Raw genomic sequence first — 25,717 nt, 5'->3', positions numbered from 1 at the left:
GGGAAGAGGATTATCTCCCTTCTTATTTGAACGGTTACAGTTTAATCACGTCAACATCTTATATTGATTTTTTTATAGAGACAATAAGACAAAAAATAATATGTGAGAGAAGGGGAGGGAAGGGGATGAAAATAGGAGGAGAGAGAATCATACTCCCAGGTGGAGAGGGAAGGAGTCTGGCAAACTGGTGCTCCAATGTTGGTGGTGGCGACCTTTGGTTAGCTGGGGTGGGTTAGGATGGGATGGGGAAGGGAATGGGATAGGCTGATAGCCAATTAAGAATTAGTTTTGGTAAACTGAAATGGAATTAGGTTGGATGAAGATAAATTGGAATTTGAGCTCTGTAGTGGAGGCTACCGTTGCTGGTGGCATCGTTGCTCTGTTTATTCAGCTCTGTAGTGGAGGCTATTGAGTCCATGACTAGATTTCTGAAGTATTAGTACTTCGATATGCCTTACTCTAACCCAGAAAAATTGTGGTTTACAATTGCCCTTAACTATGTATCTGAAAAGACTTATTCCCCTTGAAGAGTGATAGTTATCCAAAGACCATGCCTTTTGGAGTAAGTCAAATGTGCAGTTTCGAGATTTAGATGTGTGGTTTCGAGAATTGTGGCGTGTAGGCAGCAATGATGAGGAATGTCATGTTGTTTGTGCACATTTAAGAAGGGGCGGCTTTTTGCATCACCGAGTGACTTTAACTCTCGAACACACAAATCTCCAGACGAGACTTCTCAAATTCGGCTATGAGATTTCTTAACAACTTCTCTTTAAATAGCTCACACTTGGTTCTATTTTTCCGAGTCATTCCTTCTTAGTTCTAAGCTTCGACATAGAGCCTTCTTGCTTCTTTCATGCCTTAGACTGCCAACCCAATCTCCACTTTAAACCTTCGATGATTAGGATATGTAACCAACAAAATTTCCACATCCACATTTACTCTTGTCGAGAAAGATCAAGTGAGATAGGGATGACCCACAACCTTTCAATAGCTAACCTTGTTTCCCTTAAAAGGCTGTGCAACCTCCATACTTTATTCCATAACCAAAAGCCACATCCCTTTGCTATCTTCATGTGTGGGTTCAAGTTGAGAAAAATGTTTTAAGATCCTTGAAATGATTCTTCTTCATTGGAGCCTTCTCAACTCTATCGATGCATTGTTCTTCTTTATTGGCCTTACGACATATTGAACCTCATCATAATTGATAATCCTAGCCAAGTTAGCCCCTCTAGTATCCTTAAAGCAGTTTTAGTAAGTAAAGGCTCCCCATGGCAATAGGCAATTCAATCCCCTTAAGTGAATATTAATTGTCTTTAATGAACTATAATTGTTATTGCATTTCCACCTCTATACTGAATAGCCTAGGCAATTTGTATTAAAATATTAGTATTTTTTATTATAAAAAATAATATATTTTTAATTTCGGATAGGATTTTTAACCAATCTCGTCACGCCACATGTCATTATTCGAAAGTACATTTTTTATAGATTTCGATAAGATTTCTATCTAATTATGTTGCGCCACATGTCGTTTTAGAATCGTTGAGTATACATTTCTGATAAGATTTTTAACCAATCCTGTTGCACCATTTATCACTGTCTATTTAGAATCTTTGAGGATAGATTTTGATAATATTTTTTACAAATCACGGCGTCCCACGTGGCATTATCTACAACCTAATCCTTTCTTTTTTACCACTTCATCATAAATGATCCACTTGCCCCGAAATGACCTGACCCAATAGGGAAATCCCAATTCATTGGGCCTTTCAATACAATCAAATAAAAAGCCCCAAGGGCGCCATATTCTAGGAGCCCAAACTATGTGATTGAATAAATCTTCCTCTATCCGTTGCGGGTCGATGACTCCTTCCCCTTCTTCAAACTCCGATTCGTATTGTTCATAGAGAAATCTCTGATCAACGATAGAACAAGATCCATTTTACATCATATCTAAGGGATTCCTTGGTTCGGGCCGAAGAAGCAATGTCACTCGATCATTATCAAACTGACTGCAATCTTTTTTTGTCCGTGAGGATCCCACCGGAGCGCATTCTGCTTCTATTAGGCCATGAACTAGATCAGAATCATTCTCAACGAGTCCATAAGAAGTGATCCCATTTTTTTCATCGGGTCGGGGTAGAGACCAAAGGTCTTGAGCGATCGATCTAGCAGAACAACTCAAAAGATAAAGAAGTATCGTTCATACTTACGTGCATCATTAACTAATGGGATTGGAGAGCGGGTACTGATATCGCGGATTGGTACATTTCAGTTAAAAGACCCGAAGTAGCAAGACCTTGAGAAAAAATAGCACTTGGCGCGGTTATTGCGCTTACATGGTTTTTATGTTTTTTAAAATACGGAATAATATGAATAATGGAAAAACTGCACGAAAGAAAAATTAATGATTCATAGGAGGCTAGGTTAGCCGAAAGATGGTTATCGGTTCAAGGACGCGGGGTGCCCCTGATTTTTCAGGGTAAGAAGGGGTAGAGAAAATGCCTCGAGCCAATGTTCGAGTACCAGGCGCCACGGCGCTGAAGTAACCCATGCCATACTCCCAGGAAAAGCTCGAACGACCTTCAACAAAAGGGTACCTGTACCCGAAACCGACACAGGTGGGTAGGTAGAGAATACCTAGGGGCGCGAGACAACTCTCTCTAAGGAACTCGGCAAAATAGCCCCGTAACTTCGGGTGAAATATAACCCACCATCACACACCAAAATCAAAATCTCTCAAAATCTCTATCCTTCTTCATAGTTTATAAATCATGAGTTCTTACAATATCTTCTTCAAGGATTTGTAGGAAATCAATGAGTAAGAGAAAAAATTGTTTAAACAAGAGGAAGAAATGTTCAATCTCTAGGAGAGAGAAAATGAGATGGAAGAGGATGAGGATGAGGAACGTAGAAGGAGAGATGACGAAGCAAGGAGCGAGAGAGCCTCACATTCTCGTCGAGTCATCCAAGGCTGAGATCTCTAGGCCTAGGCATTCTGCAAACATTAATAGAAGTAGGCAATGACAAGGTAAGAATCTATTGGACAATTATTTTGGTCATAACAGTGCATTCCTTGATGTGTAACATCGTTTTGGAATACAACAACATTTGTTCAACAAATTCATGATTGATGTTTGCAACCATGATTATTACTTTGTGCAAAAGAGGGATGCTTATCATGCTTTTAGTGTCATGGATCTCCTTCCTGAGCGAAAAATTATTGTTACCTTGCGGATGCTTACATATGAAGCATTTGCAGACCAAGTGGATGAGATAGCATGGATAAGGAATCAACCATTCTTAAGTCGATGATGAGGTTTTGCTTTGCAATCGAAGCCATCTACACCAAAGAGTACCTCCCGAAACCCACAACAATGGACCTACAAAGGCTTCTAAAGAATGATGAGATGCAAGGTTTTCCTAGCATGATTGGAAGCATCGATTGTATGCACTATACCTGGAAAAACTGCTTAAGTGCATGGCAAGGAGATTATGGAGACAGAAAAGATGCCAAAAGTATCGTTTGGATTGGCATGCTTTTTTTTAGTGTTCTAAGAGCTCAAAATTACCTCAATGTCCTTACCCAATCCCCAGTGTTCAACGATGTCCTACAAGGAGGAGCTTCTCAAGTCACATATACAATCAATGGAACCGTACACTCAGGAGCATACTACTTAGCAGACAACATCTACCCAATGTGGACATCATTTGTCAAAACAGTGTCACTTCCACAAAGTGGAAAAGAAAAACAGTTCACAAGATGTCAAGACCCGTAAGAAGGATGTTGAGCATTGTTTTGGTATCCTCCAAGTTCGTTGGGCGATTGTTAGGGGTGCTGCCAGATTGTTTGATATAGAGGCGCTTCAATTCGTCATGATTATGTGTATCATTCTCACAACATGATTGTGGAAGATGAGTAATATTATGATATCATTGATGAATTTGAACCTAACACGATGAACAATTCCAAAACACAGATATATTGTGCTAATGACGCCACTGAAGACTCGTGTAACACGAGCCTTTGGAAAGGGATGAATTTTACAATCAAATGCTTATTCAACAATATACTGCATTCCAATCTCCATACCATTACAAAACCCAGCAAAGTGACTTGATAGAGCACTTGTAGAGATTGAAACAAGCTTAATAAACTTAAAAACAAGCTTGTGGTGGAAGAAGAATGCTCCTAGTTTGTTTGGTGTGTTTTATTTTATTTTATTTTTATTTTATTTTTATTTTTATTTTTTGGAAGTTCATTTGGTGCATTTTTTCATTTTATTTGGTGTTTTTTTTTAAGTTTATTTGGTGTGTTTTTTTATGAGGTTTATTTGGTGTGTTTATGTTGTTTGAATAACGATGCTCTTAGTTTAAATGAAGTACCAAATTAAATAAAGATTCTCTTGGTTTAAATAAAGTACAAAATTAAATAAATACGAAATTACATAAAGTACTAAACTAAATAAATACGAAATTATACAAAGTACTAAACTAAATAAATACGAAATTACATAAAGTACCAAATTAAATAAAGTACAAATTAAATAAATACGAAATTACATAAAGTACTAAACTAAATAAATACGAAATTACATAAAGTACCAAATTAAATAAATACAAAATTACAACCCAAAGTAAATGAAAAATTATGGGGCTCCGATTTTACAATAAATTCCCTAGTCATCACCTAACCAATTTGTGGTGCTAAGACCATCTCCACTTGCTTCCTTGTCTCTTGCACGCCTCATTCGCACCACGTCTGCCTTTTCCGAATCCCAAAAATATTTAGAATTCGGAGATATTTTTTTCTACAGGTGTGTTCATAATGTCACGATCTTATTAAGCCATTCTTTATTCTCTAAGCATCTCATTTTCTTGCCTAAGTAGCTCTCTTTCTCTCTCATTAGCTTGAAACAATCTCCCAGTAGCCGCAACTTTTACCTCATCTCTAGCCTTATCAACCTCAAATTTAGCCACTTCCCAAGCCAAAGTCAATTCACCTTGGCGCTCAAGTTCTTCCATATATTTTGCATGATTATTCTTGAAAGAACTCCTTTTTTTCTTTGAAGCCTTCTTACCTTGAGGCATGAGTGGATGACGGGTTGGCCCCGACACTTCTTCAGGGGTAGCTTCCGACACTTGTTATGCGAGTCGTGAATATGCGAGTCGTGATCTAGTGTAAAGTGTACAGGGGTACTGTTCATGATAGCTTCTAGACCGACAGACACAATTCTGTATTTAGGACAATCTTTGACAATATTCCATCATTCTCACCGGTTGAATGATTTGTTTTTGTTTTTGGCATTACACCAAGCTTGTGCTTGAAGTGTCTACAAAATGTAGGAGAAGGAAAAATTATAACCAAAGTAGTTAATGTAAATTGGAGTATAATCCAAACAAATAAATAATATATTGTTACCTGATTTGCTAAATTTTCACCACTTCGAATATTAGTACTAGATTGTGCCAAGGTGTCTCTCCAAAAAGTAAACGATTGGTTGAGTATTCTCCAACGACTTGTGAGAAATTGTTCCGTTCTTCTGCCACCAAGCTTCTCGCAAAAAAGGGAATGAACCCAACTAGAACACAACGTAACATCTTCAATCATCTACTGATTCAAATCTGCATCATTAGTAGCTTGAACCCAACTAGAACACAACGTAATCTGATCATGAGTAGCTTCAAGCACAAGCTAGAACACAACTTATTTTAGCAGTAGTTAGTATATTGTTCCATGGAGCTAAGGTCTAAAATATGGAAGAACTATTTGCTGCCATTCCATCTATTTATGCATTAAGTTCAAAGACATCTTCAATCATTAACCGATTCAAATCTGCATCATTTGCCATTTTTTTGCAAACAAAAGTATATGAAAACTTTGAGAGAAAGATTGGAATGTGGTTGAAAGTATTTTTTATTTTTCTTATATAAAAAACATTCATTAAAAAGAAAAGTCTCTTGTACATCCGTTACCAATACAATCAAAATGGAAAGCAGGTAAAGCACTCGAAGGCAGACAATGGTCCCAAATGTGAGGTGAAGTAAGAGAAGCTCCAAAATGCACCAAAGCATCCATGACAAAGTTGGTTTCACAAGAAGTATGCCTCCACTCAACCCACCAGAACGAAGCATTAATAAACCGAGCCTTGTGAAACCCCAATAATTTATTATAGAAGAAGAGAAATATTTGGAAAAAATATGTTGTGCTTATTTATCAAAAAGGTTTTCATATGAAGATAGTGAACATTATTACGAGTTCATAGCACATTTCGGATTAATTTTCGGGGCTCAAATGAACTTTCTGTGGAACTTTGAATTTAACGGATGAGAAAGTGCCACATGGCAGATGAGAAGTGGCTGATTTTCACGTGGCAGCAGCTAAAGACGCCAACATTTGGATGAGATGCTGAATTGTGGGAACATGCTAAGCTTGGAATCCAGGTAGCGGATATTCTCGAGGAACCTTTATATATGTATATTACTTGGCTTCATATTATGTGTTACATGTTAATTGGTGGAATTGTATCACTACTTCGTAACGTGATTCAAATGCTTAATTTTGTTAATATTTCTGCAAGAATATTATTCGTTTGAAATGTCATTTGAATATTGTTTCATAATTATCATGAACAATAACTGTATCATGCATTGTGTACTCATTGGGAAATGATCGGTGTAATTGAATAACTATGATCATTACACGATCATTTGTTGAAGTCCCAAATTGGGAAAGTATGTGATTTAAGAAAATATGGAACCAAAAGTAGTTAAGTCCACTATCGGGGCACCAAGATTTATATTAAACCCAAAGTGCACAAAATAAAGGAAGCCCTTTTGGTTAGAGTCAGATAAAACCATCTATTTGGATTTTGAATTTGGGGCTGAGAGTTTGACAAGACAACTAATGAAAAGAAACGAGATTATCTGTTAACTGGGTTAACATAATAGAATGAAGAGGAAACATTACGTTCATGCATCATCATTGCTTCCAGTGTGTTAAATGCATTGTGGTTATTGCCCTATTGAGCTAGTAGCTCACCCCTTTATGAATTATTTGACAGGTGTTGAACTAGAGATTTGAAAATGTAGTCAACTTTCATGGAAAGTGATAGAGATTTTACCGCTTGCAAACATAGGAATAAAAACACTTAAAAATACTTGTAAGAAAACAAGGTAGTTGTAGTATAAATGGCTCAAGTAAGGTCGTTTTCCGCGGGAATTGAATGAATAATTTATGCAAAACCAAATTCTTAGTTAATTATTTAAAAACAAGGATTGGAAAAAGTTGATTTTGAATTTAAAAATAATAAAAACGAATTTAATTAAAATGAATAAAGAAATTAGAAAAGTAAAGAAAACAAAGGAAAACGTTTTGAAAACCAAATTGTAAAAGCCTACGGTTCCTCCGTCACCTTGACAATCCTATGTAGATCTATCAATTACTTATGAATTACACGTGCAACTTTGAAGGTTAGGTTTTCGTAATGCATATTCTACTCGTGGTATTCAAGCTAGAACGTATATCAAATATGCAATCCGTTCGTGATATTCATATCAAATATAAACATGCATGACTCATTACGCTGTGTAAAAACCCTTTGAAAAACTATGCAACCCCTAAGACGTGGTATTCATCCTAGGTGAAATTACAACTATCAATCACAAGAAGCAATACTCAATTCCCCGGTGGTATTCCGACCGAATTGCATTCGATTACTTATATAAACATCATAATGGTAGCTAAGCATTAAGATATAGAGACAATTTAAAGCACAGTAATTAATAATTCAAAGCATGCATGCATAATACCATGAGCAATTAAATAAAAACTACATATTCATGCTAAGGCTCAAGGCATCGCCCTAGCAAACGAAAATTAGCTACTAGCAACCATAAAACAAAAGGAATTTATTGAAATGGAAAAAGGATAGAAAACACCTTCAAAATACAAAGTGTCAAAGCCTAGCTAAATTCTCCACGTACGTTCCCCCTTCTTCTAATGGCTAAAAAGTCTTATTTATACTACTAGAAAATAAAACCCTACCTTGAAAAGGTCTTAGAATAAAACTAGGAAACATAATTAAATGATAAAATAGAAAATAAAAGGTTTCCTATTTGAACTAGAATTCAGAGTTCTCAAAAAATCACACTTTTGACTGACCAAATCAACTCTGATTTGGTCCTAAAAGGTTTCTTTTTAAAGCTGAAGACGTCCCCTACAAATCCTCATAGCAATCTTCCTCAAAATATGCCATTTTGACCTCCAAAATACTCAAAACGTCCAAAAACGGCAATTTGGGAAAGCTGCGCGCTGGCCTTTATTTCATTGCCCCTGCCAAATGGCTTGGTAGAAAAATCTGGATTTTTGATACAATCATCTTGAAAGACTCACGAACATCCTTCAATTGAAATCACTCCAAAATTCATCCGTTTGAATACTTTTTTCTTTAGAGGAAGTCTAATGTCCTACATTGAAAATATATAACAAAATATCAAAATTCTACCAAAATAACTAATAAATTAATACTAAGATTAGGGTAAAATATATGGTATAATATGAACTCATCAGAAAGTATAGAGGACTTTTTGTAATGTAAGTTAGAGTGTGACTAAAAGGTTCTGATGTAAATTAAGAGATTTTCAAGTAAATTATTTCTTACTATTTTCACTTTTATTCGTGCACCGCGCACAAGTTTATTTATTCCATGGACCTCGAATCCAGGGCTAGACAACCCTCTTCAATGAGAGTTTTAATCTTCCTCGAAACATCCCAATTACCCACCACTACTTCAATCACCACTTTGGAATCTCCTCCACGGTTAACTTCCGAAAGCCCTTAGCCTTAGCGAGATTGAGACATTCCTTTAGGCCCATTTCCTCTGCAAAAGTAATAGTAGCTCCATCAAGGTTGAAGGATCCTGCTCCCACCACCCGACAACCACAATCTCTAAAAACAAAAGTCACCGACGCTTTGTCATTGCACACTGAGCCATCAAAGTTTTGCTTAATCGTATCCGTTTCTTAGGAGGCATCCATTTGATGTAACTATTAGCATGACTCGAATCCACTCTAGACTTCTTCTTGTTGGCGTTCGAAAAGGCCTTCCTAACACTATAGACAATGACAGCCCCCTTGACATGGTTCGAAGAAACTCCCCTAAAACTAGATTATTCCTTTCAAACCAAATTTGCTAAAAAATAGAACAACTTTACTTAAATAAGATAAACCATGATCCTCATTATAATTAAGAGTTTCCAACCAATGTTGGAACTGATTATTCTTAAGGTGGAAGATAATGTTGTAAGGTATTTATGGAAAAAAATTATAATTTTTTTATCGGATTTTTAATTAATGTTTAAATTTTTAAATTTTTTATTAACTTAATTAATCTGGATCATTGGATTACAAAAAAAATTTGAAATCCAACAATCCAGATTGTGACACATGGCCTAACGGTAACATATCAGATTTTTTTTGTTTTTTTTTTATAAAAAAATTAAAGCTAAAAACCGCGGACCGTTGATTTGAAAATCAAACGGTTCAGATTATGCCACGTCATCTATCCGTTAGGGGAGGTTTGAATTTTTCTTGACCGTTGCAAATCCGACGGTCCATATTAAAGGGTAGTTGGAAATCCAAAGGTGTAGAATAAACTATGTTGCTCCCAGCAACATTAACTGAGTCTGCTAGCTATTTAAGAGTCTGTCATTTTTAGTTTCTTTTTTTTTTTTTGGTAAAATGTCATTTTTAGTATTTGGTTGTTTCTTTGTTCACTTTTGTTATAAATATGTAAAAGTTAGAGAGATAATCTATACTAATGACATGAGCGAGGCTGATGTAAAATATCACACTGTAATGATAACTCAAGTGAACAACAAATAAAAATGGGAGGAATGGATAATGTTATTGATCTTTCTTTCTTTCTGTTTGCTGTGTCTTGAAAGCATATGAAGCACTTTATTTATAGAGCAGCTCTGATCAAACAAATTAATTATACATTTGAAATTTACAACACAACTTTTGAACCTGCATTCCCAAAGTCAATTTAGATTTGCATGGGCATTAAAAACTTCTACCAAAGTACTATGGGCATTCACTACCCACCAACATTTTCAACACTCCCCCTTGGATGCCCACATATTAACATCAGTTGCCTCGTTAAAACCTTGCTCGGAAAAACCCAGTGGGAAAAAATCATAACAAAGGAAAAAGAGTACAACTTTTCCTCGATTGTTGATATAGGGTTAAATATGCTTATGTTGTCTCGTTAAAACCTTGATAGGAAAAACCCAGTGGGAAAAATCCTAATCGAAGGAAAAAGAGTACAACTTGCATGTATCATGGATGCTCCCCCTGATATATATATCTCTCCCTGATTCTACATTCTCCAAATGTAGCTGTTTGGTAAGTCGACGTAATCTGATACTTTACACTAACTTTTGAAACGTGCATTTTGGTAGAGATTTGGTGAACAAATCTGCCAGATTTTCACTAGAACGGATTTGTTTGACTTCAATAACTTTAGTCTTCTGAAGCTCATGTGCACTGAAAAACTTGAGAGATATGTGTTTAGTCTTATCGCCCTTGATGAATCCTTCCTTCATTTAGGCAACATAGGCTGCATTATCTTCATGAATGATAGTTGGATTGTCTTTCTTTGAAGTTAGAGCATATGAATTCCGGATATGATGGATCATTGATCTTAACCAAGAACATTCACGACTTGCTTCATGTAAAGTAAGTATTTCTGAATAATTTGAAGATGTAGCAACTAATGTTTGCTTGGTTGAGCGCCATGAGATTGTTGTATCTCCATTCTTAAACACATATCCAGTTTATGAGTGGGCTTTATGCGGATCAGAGAGAAAACCAGCATCTGCATATCCAACAAGGACCTGGTCATTTGTGGAGTTCTTTGAGTAGAAGAGACCCATGTCTATTGTCTCACGAAGGTATCGCAATACATCTTTGACACATTTCTAATGACAAATTGTTGGAGTAGAGCTATACCTTGCTAACAACTTGACCGAAAAAGCTATATCTGGCCTAGTACATTGTGCTAAATATAACAAAGCACCTATTGCACTCAGATATGGTACTTCTGGACCAAGGACCAGCTCATCATCTTTTTTTGGATGGAATGGATCTTTCTTAATGTTCAAAGAACGAACGACCATTGGCATGCTGAGTGGATAAGCCTTGTCCATACCAAATCGCTTCAGGATTTTTTCAATATAAGCTGATTGGTGGACCAAAATTCCATTAGCATAATGCTCGATCTGCAAGCCGAGACAATATTTTGTTTTCCCAAGGTCTTTCATTTCAAATTCACTTTTCAGATATTCAACAGTTTTATTGAGCTATTCAGGAGTTCCAAGTAGATTCATATCATCAACATATACTGCCACTATAGCAAATCCAGAGTTGGATTTCTTAATGAACACACAAGGGCAAATGACATTGTTGATATACCCTTCTTTGATCAAATACTCACTGAGATGATTATACCACATTCGTCCAGATTGTTTTAGTACATATAATGATCGGCTTAATTTGATCGAGAGCATACCTCGTGGTTTGTTACTTGTTTTAGGCAACTTAAGTCCTTTTGGGACTTTCATATATATGTCAGTATCAAATTCTCCATATAGATACGCGGTGATGACATCCATAAGTCGCATGTCAAATCTTTCTGAAACCACTAAACTTATTAAGTAATGGAACGTAATTACGTCCATTACATAAGAGTATGTCTCCGCATAATCAATTCCAGGTTTTTGTGAAAAGCCTTGTGCAATGAGTCGTGCTTTATATCTTGCAATCTCGTTTGTCTCATTGCGTTTCGTTGTGAATACCTATTTGTAACCTATAGGGTTTACACCAGACGGGGTTTGGATTACTGGTCCAAAAACATTCCGTCTTTCCAAGGAATTTAATTCTGCTTGGATTGCATCTTTCCTCTTAGGCCAATCTTGTCTCTGTTTGCATTCATCAATAGAACGAGGCTCAATATCATCACTTAATACGATTTCAGTGGCTACTGCGAGTGCGAACATATCATCGATGATTATTTCATTTTGATCCCATAATTCATTTGTACATGTATAATTTATAGAGATTTCTTTACTTTCATGTACCTCTGTTTCTTCAGGTACATGTGTCTTATCAAGGACATTTTCTTTTTCTGAAAGTACAGAATCATGAATTGTGGATGTGTCATTCATTTTTTCTTCTTGAATAATCTCATTTGGATTCAATTGTGCTCTCGTCTTTCTCTTTCGAGAGGCTGAATCTTTTGAACCTAGTGGTTTACCACGCTTCAGGCGTGCACCAGATGAATCATTCGTTACCAATTTATTTTGTCCAACAGGGACATCAATTCTTGTAGGTGCATTTGTAGCTAGTATGTGTGATTTTGTCACTTTCATAGCATCATTAAATGCATCTGGCATTTGTTTAGCAATACTTTGAAGATAAACGATCATTTTCACTTCATTTTCACATTGAATGCTTCGAGGATCAAACTGAGACAAGGTGGGAGCAACCCATGTCAGCTCTTTCTGTTCTTCTGGAACGGTCTTTTCTCCCCCTAACGACAGGAAGATTGTCTCATCAAAGTGACAATCAGCAAAACGAGCTGTAAACATATCACTTGTCAAGGGTTCCAAATATCTAATGATAAATGGTGAATCCAAACCCACGTAAATTCCTAGTTTACGCTGAGGTCCCATTTTAGTGTGTTGCGGCAGTGCAATAGGTACATAAACAGCACAACCAAAAACTCGTAAATGTGAAATGTTTGGCTAATGGCCAAACACGAGTTGTACTGAGGAGTATTGGTGGGTGGCTATAGATCTCAATTGAACCAATGATGCAGCATGTAAGATGGCATGTCCCCATGTAAAGACTGCCAATTTGGTTTTCATAAGTAGAGTACGAGCTATTAACTGAAGCCGCTTGATCAATGCTTCTGCTAAACCATTTTGAGTATGGATATAAGGAACGGGGTGTTCAACATCGATGCCCAATGTTATGCAGTAATCATCAAAGGTTTAAGACGTAAATTTACCAGCGTTATCAAGTCGGATTGACTTAATGGGGTAATCTGGGAACTGTGCTCGTAACTTAATTATCTGAGCAAGAATTCTTGCAAAAGTTACATTCCAAGTAGAGAAGAGACAAACATGTGACCATCGAGTAGGTGCATCAACTAAAACCATAAAATATCGGAATGGTCCACATGATGGTTGAATAGGTCTACAAATATCACCTTGAATTCTTGGCAGAAATGATGGGGATTCAGCATCAATCTTTAGTTGTGATGGTCTAATTACCAACTTTCCTTGAGAGCAAGCTTTGCAAAGGTTATCATTTGAGATAGCAATGTGTCTGCTCACTAATGGATGTCCACTAGAGTTGGTAATGATCCTACGCATCATGGTAGATCCTAGATGACCCAAACGGTCATGCCAAAGCATGTAAACTTTTGATCAATGAACTTCTGGTTCATGACAATATGTGATTCAACTGTCTTTATGTATGTATAATACAATCCACTCGACAAACCATGCAACTTCTCCAATATACGCTTCTGGTTATCATTGGAGGTAATGCATAGATACTCCACATTTTCTACACTTTTCGTTTCAATGTGGTATCCATTTAAATGTATGTCTTTGAAACTCAACAAATTTCGAGTAGATCGAGTAGCGTACAACGCATTCTGTATGGACAATATTGTTCCATTTGGAAACATAATCTGAGCTTTCCCTGAGCCTTCAATTACATCTGAAGGTCCTGATATTGTTGTTACACTTACTTTTGTAAGCATCAATCTTGAGAAATACTTTCAATTTCGAAGTATTGTATGCGTTGTTATGCAGTCTGCAAGACAAATATCTTCGCCATTTCTCATGTTTTGAGAATGACCATAGTTTTTATCCATGCTCTCCAAGCAAGAGAATCAAAGTTAAAAGCAAGTTATAACAAGAAATTTACATGCCACTTTTATTGAATCTGAAATGCTTTTAAACTACAAGTCAGCATAATAAAAGTACATCAAACATCAATGATTCAATTGAACCGGTATACTTCATTTCCCATTTCCACAATAAAGTCTAAAACATCTAGGTGGGTTGTGTTCAACTATCATGATAAGTCACACTAGATCAAGTATATCCATTGGTCTAGCCTGATCGAGGAAATTAGTCTCGACACCTTTCTCCTTAAGGGATGCTTGATACAGATCCACCAGATGTTTTGGGGTACGACAAGTACGCGCCCAATGCCCATCGCCACCACACCTATGGCAGGCTCTATTAGAGTTCCTGGGAGCATTGTTCATATGAGCTTTGCCTTTGTGGAGATTCACATTTTTAAAGCTCAGGCCTGAATTATGCCTCGGAACCTGGTTGTGAAACTGAACTCCATGGTTCTTACCTTTCCTGTTCCACCGACCTCGCTTGTGGCCACATCCTCGTTTATGATTATCACCACTAGAGGATGTGGCGATCACTTCGAGGGAAACATCATTCACTTCAGGGAATGGTGCAGATCCAGTAGGTTGGGAATTATGGTTTTTCATCAGGAGCTCATTGTTTTGTTCGGCTACCAAGAACACAGATATCAGCTGGTTGTATTTAGTGTAGCCTCGTGCTCTATATTGCTACTGGAGGAGCACGTTAGAGGCATGAAATGTGTTGAAAGTTTTTCCAGCATATCTTCCTCAGTAATGGTATCCCCATAAAGCTTCATCTGAGAGGTATTTCTAAACAACGCAGAATTGCACTCAGCCACTGACTTGAAATCCTGGATCCTTAGGTGAGTCCACTCACAGCGAGATCTTGGAAGAATCACTATTGTTTGGTGATTGTATCTGTTTCTTAAGCCTTCCAGAGAGCTAACGGATCTTCAACCGTTAAGTACTCACTCTTTAGTGTCTTATCAAGATGGCGACAAATAAAGATCATAGCCTTCGCTTACTTTTGAGAGGATGAGTTGTTCTTTTCCCTGATGGTATCTCCAAGATTTCCTGCTTCCAGATGGATCTTGGTGTCCAGTACCCAGGTAAGGTAATTTTTCCCGGTAATGTCTAGGGCAACATAATCAAGCTTCGTCAAGTTTGCCATTTTCTTTTTTGAAAGAAAATGAGATGTGTAAGAACTTGCAATAATATGTATTCCTGGAGGAATATAGTACTAGAACTTCTGGTTCTTACAAATTTTTCATTTTGATCTTCAGGTCAAAATGATAAGCACTCGAAACTTCTGGCTCAAGATTGTCAAGGTGAATGAGGAGGGCGATTGTACTGCACCATTCTCATTGAAATAATGTAACATAGAATGGGCGATTATTCCACACCACTCAAGTAGCAGGAAAATTTAAATACGTAGAGCAGGCTGGGCGATTATACCACTCCACCTAAAATTTGCAGTAAGGTTAGATCTGCAGTCCAAGATAGGCGATTATACCGCACCATCTTGGATCGTAGTAAGAATAAATTTGCAGTTCAAGATGCGTGATTGTACTGCACCATCTTAGATTGCAGTAAAATTAACATAAATAAATATTGGGTTAGTAATCAATCTCTACACCAAACAAGAAATCAAAAATATATTTAACTGTTAGGTTGAGAACTAGAAGCAGGCATGGAGCAAACAGTTCATCGCGAGGGTATACTGCGCAGTTGAGGCAAAGGAAGAAGATGAACAGTAAAGCCTTAGAGGAAACATTTTTTCTTTCTTTCGTTCGACGAAGAGAAATGAGAGAATGATTATATTTTAGAGACTCGTGCTGATAACGTGTTATAAATATGTAAAAGTTAGAGAGATAACCTGTACTAATGACAGGAGCGAGACAGATGTAAAATATTACACTGTAATGATAACTCAAGTGAACGACAAATAAAAATGGAAGGAATGGATAATGTTATTAATCTTTCTTTCTTTCTATTTGATGTGTCTTGAAAACATACGGATCGCTCTATTTATAGAGCAGCTCCGATCAAACATATTAATTATACATTTGAAATTTACAACACAACTTTTGAATCTGCATTCCCAAAGTCAATTTAGATTTGCATGGGCATTGAAAACTTCTGCCAAAGTACTGTGGGCATTCACTACCCACCAGCATTTTCAACAACTTTGTATTTTTCTTTGACATTGACAAATATATGGCATGAGAAGTTAGTTTTTTTTTTTTTTTTTTTTTTTATAATTTTTTTTTTTATAGATATTTTTATACATGCACAACTTGGTGTAAACTAACATCATGTCTATTACCTTTTTCACTCACTCTTTTAAAATGTCCACATGTCAACAATCTTAAGTTGCTATCAAAATCATATTGAATGTCTACTTCTCCTTTAAGATTTTTCATATTTGTTGGGACTTGAAATAGCTTTTTGCTGTTAAAAAAATTTCATGTCCTTTAAACATCAATTATGTTCCATAAAAATGATTAAAATCTATTTTCTGCTCCACTTTAGTAGTATTCAGTCTATTTCGTCAAAACGACGTCAAATGTACAATAATTTTGTCTATTGGCAACAATCATCTCGCGAATGCGCATCTAAGTAATCATTGGTCGCTTCGTAGATCCAGTAAACAACATCGTTGTGACAATAAATGTTGGTCAGGCACAATTTTAACGGCACCGCTCAAGTCATGCAGGGTCGCGCATCCTTTTCGGTTTTGATGAGCCAGTACAATGAGCCACGCAGATGAGAAATTTTTCATTGTGACGGAAATACATGTGGTATACCATATATTTTTATGTAAGTGGTGAAATTTTTTATTTTTTAAGTTATTAACTTATTAACACACATATCCCATTATTTATATAGTGGCACGTGGTATACCATCCCATGTGCCAATCACACTGAATAATCTCTCCATGCAGATCACGCAGTTAGTACTCATTTGTACATTGTACGAGTCAACGCATTGTCCTGGTTTGATGGACAAAGAGTATCCCTTGGTTGTTTTGCTTGAACAATTGACAATGATCCATAAAAGTTTATGTGTATAAAGTTTATTGTGCAAAAAGTAACGATAGTTTTGTTTCCTTAAAAAAAATAAGATTAAGTTCGAGTTTTAAATGACATTGCAAAAAATAAGCCAAATATATAAAATAATTGTTGAGCCACTAACGCATGGTGTAATTTAAGAAAATGCTCATCACCTAGTAAGAGTGGCGAGCAAATTCGAACTCAAATTGAAAGAAAGAAAGTGTGATTGGAGTTGATTTTTTCTTCTTCTTATTTTCCTTCAATTTTACTAGAGAGCCATTAAAATGCATCCTCTAATCAAATCCAATGGTATCAAACCAACCTAAGCAACGTATATCTAGTTCAATTCACGTCACTTTCTAGTATCTATAAATATCTTGGGCCAGCCGGAACCAAATCTGTACCCAAATTTTAGCAGAACCGTCGAGTCTCGACTACCAATGATTTCTCACCAGCTGTTGTCAACCACTCGAAACGTGTCCTATAAGGGAGATGACACGTTGAATTCAAGTTCTGACGCTGATCGACCAATGTTATTCAAAACAAATATCAGACAAACAAGGCCCTCGATAAGTCTATAAACCATCTCTTTGCTCCCTTGTCTTAGAACAAGAAGGTAGTGAAAAACCAGACCAAAAAGCGGATCTCCTCTCTTCCTTCAAATTCCAGGTATCATATATATATATATACACACACACACACGTGTTCAATGCATATGTGTAGTGTGCATATAAAAGCAGATGAAATGTACCCTCTGTTTGTTTGCTGAGAAAATGAATGAATCTTCCAGAAACATATGATTGATGAGATTTCGCAGTTACTTGGGTTTTTGTTGTTTGGTAAGTTATTTGGTTCTAGTATTTGGATTTGTTATTTTTTTTTCTTTGATTTCCAGTCTTGTTCTCTGTTTTTTTGGCAGCCAGACAAACCATGATTGTGAGTTACCTCATCTGGATTTCACAGGATGCAGGTTGTAAGAGAATTAGGGGAAAATGGAAAAAATTTGGAAAAGGGTAGGGAGTTAAGAAATTTAATTCTAATAGGGGTTCAGTATTTCTCAAAGGGTTTAGGGTTTTTCAAAACTAACATATGTTGCTTAGGGTTTAGGATTTAGGGATTATCAAATTTGAAATTAAATTTGTTGCGCACCGGAGTTCAAAAGTAAAGTCCTTGAAAATTTTATGAAGGCCGTTTATAAAAATGATAGAATATCAAAATAGTACTACAAACAAAAAAAGGGTACTTCGTCAGGAACGTAACGATAACCATAACAATGTTCCCTTGGGTACGATTCATTTGACTGCATAGGCGTTCTGTCTCAAATGCAGTTTTTTTTCCCTTTGTTTTAGTCGGAGTTGTCCACTTATCTCATGTTATGTTTAAAACTCTTATTTTTTAATCTTCCTCTTGCACTTAATGATACACTAATTCATGCTTTATGCATATTTTTTTTACCATTTGGACTTCCATTCTATCTATTACACTTTGATCATTTTCTCTGTGTATTCATGTAATTCTCCCATGCGTCTTCTGACAGTAATGTATGCCACCCTTGATAAAGTTTTATCGTGGATTATTACACAACTGTGAACTTACTTGCTTCAAGACATATAACTCCGCATGATCCTCCAGAATATCCTTGGACATTTCGTCCTCCTTTTATAATTCAATGACTGAATAATTCTCTTGTCATCGTGGACTATCAGAATAACCTCTGAAATCTCCACAACTTGTTTTTACTTGTTACAGTATAAGTGGAGTACTACACCACTTACTAATAGGATACTTCGAGGTAGTTTACCAGTAATTCGTTGTGCTCGACTATTATGGTTTGAAGAGAATATGGTGTTTGGATTATGGTAAAGAAAAGAATGCTGCTTAACAATGTGAGACCTTCTAGCCAGCTGTCTGTGGCTATAACAGTTTTGCTCGCTTACAATGCTCTGGTGTTTAGATTAGTAATCTGTGCTGCAGACTGCTACTTTGTTCGACATAAAAGACTAACCATGGTTCAGATGGATCCTGCTGCTAACCTTGTCTGCAAAATGGTGTAGGAGTTGGTCGGTCTGCCAAGTTGTTGTGTCCTTCTACCTATTTAAAGCATCTACAATTTCCATGCCAATTCAGTGTGAAGTTTCAGTTTTTTTTCATACTTGCAAGTGTTTTTACTTCTCATGTGCTTGTAACTGATGTGTGGCCATATCTTCTTGCATAAGAAATTGTTGGTAATATGAGAAAACGTTTTTTTTGGTTTGCTACACGTCTCCAGGTATTAAGGTTAGTGTATACTTCATATTGTTCATTGGAGCTTCCCAATAACCGTTCTTTTATTAGGTTTCAAGAACTAAACTAGAAGAAGAATTGCAAGATTTGATCCATCATGGAGTCCAAGCAAGATGAAGTTGTACATGGTATCTGCTTCCTTATCATGCATATTTCAAGCAATTCTCGTATGTGATTGTTCTCCAAGCATTAACATAACTAATAATAATGTTAAGCATGCAGTTCTGTTCAGGTTGCCAGCATCTGTCAAATTCCGGTAATTACTAACATCTGAAGTAGGATTAGAGGAACTGACTTAAGACGGGCTGTCCTATATTTCTGGTTCTGCTTTTAGATAAACATTATGGAACTATGTCATTAACATTACAAAATAAGATCATGACTTTCCTTATAGATTGTTTCAACAGTTCAAATAGGATTAATTGCCTCATGTGACAAAGAATTGCACATTTAAACTACTCACATAGTAATGCCGCCTCTGTAGATATTTGCAGTTTGGTCATATTCGTCTTCCATGTTTCCTTTTTTGGTATCTGTTTGGACCAAAATTGAGGGAGAGTTGTGTGAGGCACATTCCAGGCCGAACAATATCGTATGATAATTTCCTTTTAAATCTGTCATTTTCGCATTTGACATTAGTTCCATATTAACCTTTGGTTGTTATTTTATAATATAGGATGACACTGAATTGTCTTTATTTTACATACCGTTGCAATTGTCTTTATTTAGGCTATGCGTTCTAGGATTCATACAGCCAACCCCACTTAATGGGATAAGGCTTTGCTGCTGCTGTTGTTGTAGGCTATGCTTTCCTGAATTGTTATTGAACTGTTATTATGTCTCTATTGGATTTTCTCGCCATATATAATACTATTAGGCTTTTAATATTTGATTTCTTTTTCATGTAACTAGACTAATAAACATGCTAGCTTTCTTTGTTAAGGGTTTTTGAGATTTGACTCCAGATAAGAACGAAACCAAGACAAGGAATGAAGTAGCTGATTCCAATCTTTCAAAGGCCGATGGAAGAGATGTTTTGGAACCCTTTGCTGGTTCACCAGATAATAAAGTACAGCCTAACTTGATTGATTTGGGAGGTGGAATTAATCTCACACATGATGCACCTTCTGTTTATAAGGATACCGCTGTTGAAGTGAATATGGAGGCATCGATAACATCTGATGATGTTATGCGGGCTGGAGGCTTTGGTGCTAGAGATGATATTAGTAGTTTTCTTCCCGTTGCAAGTGATTCTACTGACTTTGAAGCCACAATACGTGATGCTCGAGGTTATGAAGAACCACAGGGAAATATCTGCAGGCCAGGTCTTGGCTGGAAAGAAGCTAAAGAAACAGAATAACTGTGTTCTTGCTACTGCTTGCCTACGCGCATGTAAGTTTGTTACACTTTACATTTTGGTACTTTTTTCTTGTACTACTGAAGGACTAATATCTTACTGAACATGTTACATAAATTTCAGTGTATTTAAGTTTGAGATTTTTATCCTTTTACTCTTTTAATTCTCTGATATTTTGTTCGACTTGGAACCAACCAAGGAACAAAGCATAGATAGGTTTCATAGTATGCCACGAACACGGTTCATTGGGCTGAATGCATTGTTCTATATACAACATGCAGTGACTGTATATTAGATGCTTAGAATTTAGAACAAAATTTTATCGGACAACGAAAAGGTTCCCTTTGTTGCGTACTATGGAACTGGAAATCTAAGAAGACTAAACAGTTCTGTACATTATCGATCGGCTCTGAACATGTGAGGCACTTCCTGTGTGGGGTGGCTCAATCATTTTAATACAGTGTCATAATATTAGTGTTTTAAAAGGCTCGCCTCGGGGGGCGCCTAGGCAGCCTCGAAGGTTAGGCGGGTAGCTTGCTTCCTCTGTTTTCCAGGTGTGGTGTAAGGCGTCGCTGGAGCGCGCCTAAGGGAGTTCAGGTGTTGTATTTTCCCATTTTTGCCCTGATATATATATATATATATTTATTTATTTATTTATATTTTTTGTAAAAATACCCAAACCAAAGCCATGCCCAGCCACGAACCTGAGTTGCAAAACCGTACCAGGAAAGAAGATGAAGAAGACAGACGGTGAGGGTTTTATATTTTCTAACTTTTCGTTTTTCAATAATTTTTTTCTCTTTAAAATTTAAATAGTCCCTACTATGCTAACATTTATTACCTCGCTATCTTTTTTTTATTCACTTTTATTTTTTATATTATTTATTAGAAAGATAGATAAGCATCTTTTGGTGTTTATTATTTATAGATAAGCATATTTTTATGGATATTCTCATAACATTCCAACAAAAAAAAGAATAAACATCATATTTCTCTTTTATTTGTCCACAAATTCCCTATAATTGCTCCATTTAGTCATTCTATTCCTTTTCCTATAGTAGTTGCTTTACTCAACATTTACTTCATTTTAAATTCCCTATAATTCCTTTATTCAACATTTACTTCATTTTAAATTCCCTATAATTGCTCCATTTAGCCTTTATTTCATTTTAAATTTCCTATAATTGCTCCACTCAACCTTTATTTGATTTTAAATTGCCTGTAATTGCGAAATTCCGCCTTTATTTTCATTGAAATTCCCTATAATTGTGGCCACTTAGCCTTATTTCTCTTGAAGTTCTCTATAATTACTAACAATAAAATAAATAATTACAACATTTTTAGACTATATGACATAGTTTCTAAGTATAACTAGACTTAATATTGAAGAAGATATTATCTTTGATTTAGTTAAAATTATATTTGTTTTACAAAGTATTCTATTTAATAAATATAATTATATTAAAATTTTAGGTACCATGAGGCATCTCGCCACGCTTAGGCAGGGCTATCCATAGAACACCTCGCCTACGCCTTCACCTTTTAATACATTGCATGATATTGGCCTTCCCTTTTCAAATATCCTCTGCCCGGGAGCAAGAATTGCCAATGGATCATAAGAAGACTTCCTCTGTACAAAAACTTTCCATCGAGGGCCGAAGTGAGCTCGCCAGTCTCCTTGGGTTTTGTAATGAGGTAAGTATTGTTTGACACCAAGGTCGGCCCTAGCGCAGTATTCTAGTATTCTTTTATTTTGTTTTAGAATGCGTTCTAGGCCGTCTGTTGCTTTCGAAGATACTGCAGAGGATAGCAATGCCACTAGGTAGAATACATCTTCATCCGGTGTTACCATAGATGTGTTATTGTTCCACCTGAAACAGAATATTAGGATTGAGAATTTGAGAATTTTAAAGTACAAGTCATAAAACTGTAGAAAAGTTACTTGGTTTTGTTGACCGGGTACATAAGGATAGGACCATTGATACTGTCTCTGAGAATATTGCCAAAGACCTCATCAGCAAACTCATGTATCTTGCTTTTCGGAACAAGTAGGTTCATCCACGGGTGGGGAACGTCCCATAGTCCGTTCGCTCGGAGTTTTAGCTCCGACACATGCACTCTATCAAGGAATTGCACATACGAAACTTCGGACAGGAAGAGGGTCATTGGGATATAGTGCAATTCTAACAGTAAGCTTTCGGTTATCTGCATACATGAAATATTTCAGTGTTCGTAGGATGAACTCAGAAATGTATTTTTCGTTTCTGTTAGTGTCACCTGATCTATGACATTCGTTTCGTCGGGGTTAAAGTATTTGGCCATTTCTAGGCAGTATAGTGTTTTTCCATCCGAATCGAATTGGCTGGCTTGCATTGGATCCTTAGGATTGAAAGAAGATCTCCAGTTATTCAGAAGACCTGTTCTGTTAATTATTACAAATCCTTCAATGTAGTCAAATGAATTTTCAGATGCTATGAGATACTCTTGGTCTTTGGAAAATGCTAAGAAATCTGAGTACAACACTCTAATCCATTTCACCTGTCAAAATTAACTAGATGATTAGAATTGATGTGTTTAAAAAACTGTATAATTATAATTAGGGAGTTCTTGTTAGCGCTTCGAAAAAGTCCTCCCGCACGCTAATTATGTGCAACATTAGAGAGAAGTGCAGAATGATTTATTTGGAGTGCCAATAACGAACTCTTATAAATAAACAATATGATTTAAGCGGATTGTATATTACCATCTTTGGTGCTGGTTCAAGAGAGATTCTGGCTTGTGTAATTATGCCAAACTGACCTAGCCCTCCAAGAACACCATAGAAAAGGTCTGGATTTTTGCTCTTTGAGCACATACGTACTTCTCCTTTTCCTGCAATCGAAACTCTAATTATAGCACTCGCACATTTTTTCGCCGGGTAAATTCGAATTGTTGCAATTGAGTGAGTATGAAGTTCAAAAAGAAAGAATTTTAGTCATGTTCCACTTGGTTCTTAACACACCGATACTTCATCAGCTACTCATTATTTAATCTACTTGTCATGTTCCACTTGATTCTTAACAGTGAAATTTCTTTTGAGCTCTTCTTTTATTATAATGTCAGATGAGTGCAACAACAGGGCAATCAGGAACGTTGGATTCTCAAAAATTTTCCCAGTTCAACGGTTAGGATTAATCAAATTCTAAAAAAATTCAAAAAACCGTAAAAATTGCCAAAAAAATTATTTAAAAAATAAAAAAAAAACTTACAAAGTTCACACTATAAAAATCTTACAAAGTTTGCTACACTTGCAAATTAAACATTTGAAAGTACCCCAAAATCTACGGCAATAATAATATGTGGGGACAAGACGAAGAAAACATTAAAAAAGAATATATTTATTTGTGAATAGCAATCGTCTTTGCCTTTTTCCTTCCTCATTCTAAACAAGTGAACTTGCACAAAGGCAATTACTATTTTGATTGTCCTGCTCTTCAATTACCACTATCTTTCACCAACTGATAGAGATGCTCTTAAAAAACAAAGAACAAAACAAAATTTTGAAAGCAAAAACGACTTAAAATAGTTTTTAATTTCATTTTTTTACGTCTCGACGGGATTTCTCCCACCTTTATTCACTCTTCTTCATTCACTTTTTTCTCTTTGTTTTCCTCTAGTGTTTAGTGTAAGACCAAAACATTTTATTTGACTACTTTAATGCCAAACAAGAGTACGTTAGATCGCGAAAATCCCCTTTGCGTTTTTCTGAAATGATGAGAGATGAGTGCTCTGTGTGTTTTGCCAAACAAGAGTAGGTTAGATCGCGAAAATCCCCTTCGCCTTTTTCTGAAATGATGAGTGATGAGTGCTCTGTGTGTTTGTTTGTGCTGCAATTTCAAGTAACTCTGTACTGTGAAAACATTCTTAGGAGGGCATAAATTCGTTTTGCGTACCTGTGACAACCTGCAGCTGGTAGACGTTATTGATCTGGGGACCATGCCGGAAGGCCTGACCACTGATGCCCGCGTATGATAAAGTCCCGCCGACCGTGAGATGAAGGTAATCGGTCCAAGATTTGGGTGCCAGCCCATGTTTGAGAGTCTCATGTAGAATATTTATCCACAACTCACCACCTGAAACGTCCACAAAAGGCTGCTCTCCAGTGTGAACCTGCATTTGCGGTCCCATCAGCGATTCCATGTTGACGACTACACCTCTATGAGTTTGTGCTTGGCCTTGGAGGGAGTGGCCATGGCCCCTGGCGGCAACAGTAAGCTCCGAAGTGGAACCCATGTCGAAAATAAGTTTCACCATTGAGGAGATATCGGAAACTGATTTCGGATGTAGGACTGCTAGTGGGAGGAACTGGTATGTATTGCCAAAGTCCTTTGCTGCATGATTGTTGTTGTTGAAACTAAAGTAGCCATCTAGGCTCAGTGCCTCCAAAGCAGAAGTAACATCTAAGTGAGTTGGAGTAGTTGGTGTGGCAATGAGTTGGTTGGAACAAAGGTTGGTTGTTCTATGTGATATGCACCCCATGAATAACACAATCAAGAAAAATTTGAGGCAAACAATGTTACTCTGCCTGAGGAAGCTGTAAAATGGTGAGCCCATATAGCAAGTATTTTGAGGATTTTTAGAGAGAGAGAGAGAGAAAGGTTTTCTTGCTGATCTTTTGGGAGGCTAGGCAAAACAAAATGATAGGTGTAAAGAGGAGCGTAAGAAAATGAGAGGTTTAGAAGACAATTTAAAGGGGAGGTTTTAGGCGGTATAGTCAAAACATAGTTGCAACAGAATATATATAGACTATATACTAGTTTGTATTAGGTGTATTTAGGTTTGAGTAAGGAAAATACTTAGGTCAGGTCTAAGGAGCTTAATTATGAGGTCATGTATAACTTGAGTCAAGTACTGTCCTTAGCGTAATGGTACATGTACCAACTAATGTCCCAACTTTTTTGTATGTAACACATAACATGAAGTTTCTTGTTGATATGGATCAAAGTTGGTTCATCAATAAACAAATGAGACGTTTACAAATCAACTGCAATCGGATAAATGTCTTTTAGGACTTGTTTGGCAAC

General features: G+C 36.5%; 2 protein-coding genes across 5 annotated transcripts; one reads left to right on the top strand and one right to left on the bottom strand.

Annotated features, from left to right (window-relative positions):
* Positions 1–17,405: 17,405 nt before the first annotated feature.
* LOC103929165 lies at positions 17,406–20,808 on the top strand. Of its 4 annotated transcripts, none has more exons than XR_007255254.1 (3): positions 17,406–17,683; positions 19,349–19,425; positions 20,227–20,270. XR_007255254.1 is itself a non-coding variant. In XM_009338310.3 (3 exons), the coding sequence occupies exons 2-3, from the start codon at positions 19,395–19,397 to the stop codon at positions 20,655–20,657; spliced, it is 426 nt and encodes a 141-aa protein (XP_009336585.1). In that variant the 5' UTR covers positions 17,531–17,683; positions 19,349–19,394; the 3' UTR covers positions 20,658–20,808. The 4 variants fall into 4 exon arrangements, 2 of the variants coding, with proteins under 2 accessions (XP_009336585.1, XP_048432005.1); XR_007255253.1 differs by having other exon boundaries at positions 17,418–17,683; positions 20,241–20,270; XM_009338310.3 differs by having other exon boundaries at positions 17,531–17,683; positions 20,263–20,808.
* Positions 20,809–22,031: 1,223 nt separating this feature from the next.
* LOC103929171 (cytokinin dehydrogenase 1-like) lies at positions 22,032–25,399 on the bottom strand. Its single transcript, XM_009338316.3, has 5 exons — positions 24,587–25,399; positions 23,398–23,525; positions 22,932–23,192; positions 22,597–22,859; positions 22,032–22,525 (listed from the first exon to the last, which is right to left on the bottom strand). The coding sequence occupies exons 1-5, from the start codon at positions 25,245–25,247 to the stop codon at positions 22,162–22,164; spliced, it is 1,677 nt and encodes a 558-aa protein (XP_009336591.2). The 5' UTR covers positions 25,248–25,399; the 3' UTR covers positions 22,032–22,161.
* Between the last annotated feature and the right edge of the window lie 318 nt (positions 25,400–25,717).

This window comes from the organism of the source record quoted next, unplaced genomic scaffold (assembly GCF_019419815.1).
Source record: "Pyrus x bretschneideri cultivar Hongxiangsu unplaced genomic scaffold, Pyrus_bretschneideri_v1 Contig83, whole genome shotgun sequence".
NCBI lineage: Eukaryota > Viridiplantae > Streptophyta > Magnoliopsida > Rosales > Rosaceae > Pyrus > Pyrus x bretschneideri.
Note: the sequence above shows the minus strand (reverse complement) of the source record. Positions and strands in the feature narration are given on the sequence as shown.

What these genes read in the sequence shown, in the direction of transcription:
- LOC103929165 (XM_009338310.3), top strand. Translation starts at nt 19,395, where the DNA reads ATGGAGTCCAAGCAAGATGAAGTTGTACATG. An exon ending in GCAAGATGAAGTTGTACATG is followed by an intron (nt 19,426 to 20,262) that starts GTATCTGCTTCC and finishes ATTTGACTCCAG; the next exon opens with ATAAGAACGAAACCAAGACA.
- LOC103929171 (XM_009338316.3), bottom strand. Translation starts at nt 25,247, where the DNA reads ATGGGCTCACCATTTTACAGCTTCCTCAGGCAGAGTAACATTGTTTGC. An exon ending in CCAGCTGCAGGTTGTCACAG is followed by an intron (nt 23,526 to 24,586) that starts GTACGCAAAACG and finishes TTTCGATTGCAG; the next exon opens with GAAAAGGAGAAGTACGTATG. An exon ending in AAACGAATGTCATAGATCAG is followed by an intron (nt 22,860 to 22,931) that starts GTGACACTAACA and finishes TCATGTATGCAG; the next exon opens with ATAACCGAAAGCTTACTGTT.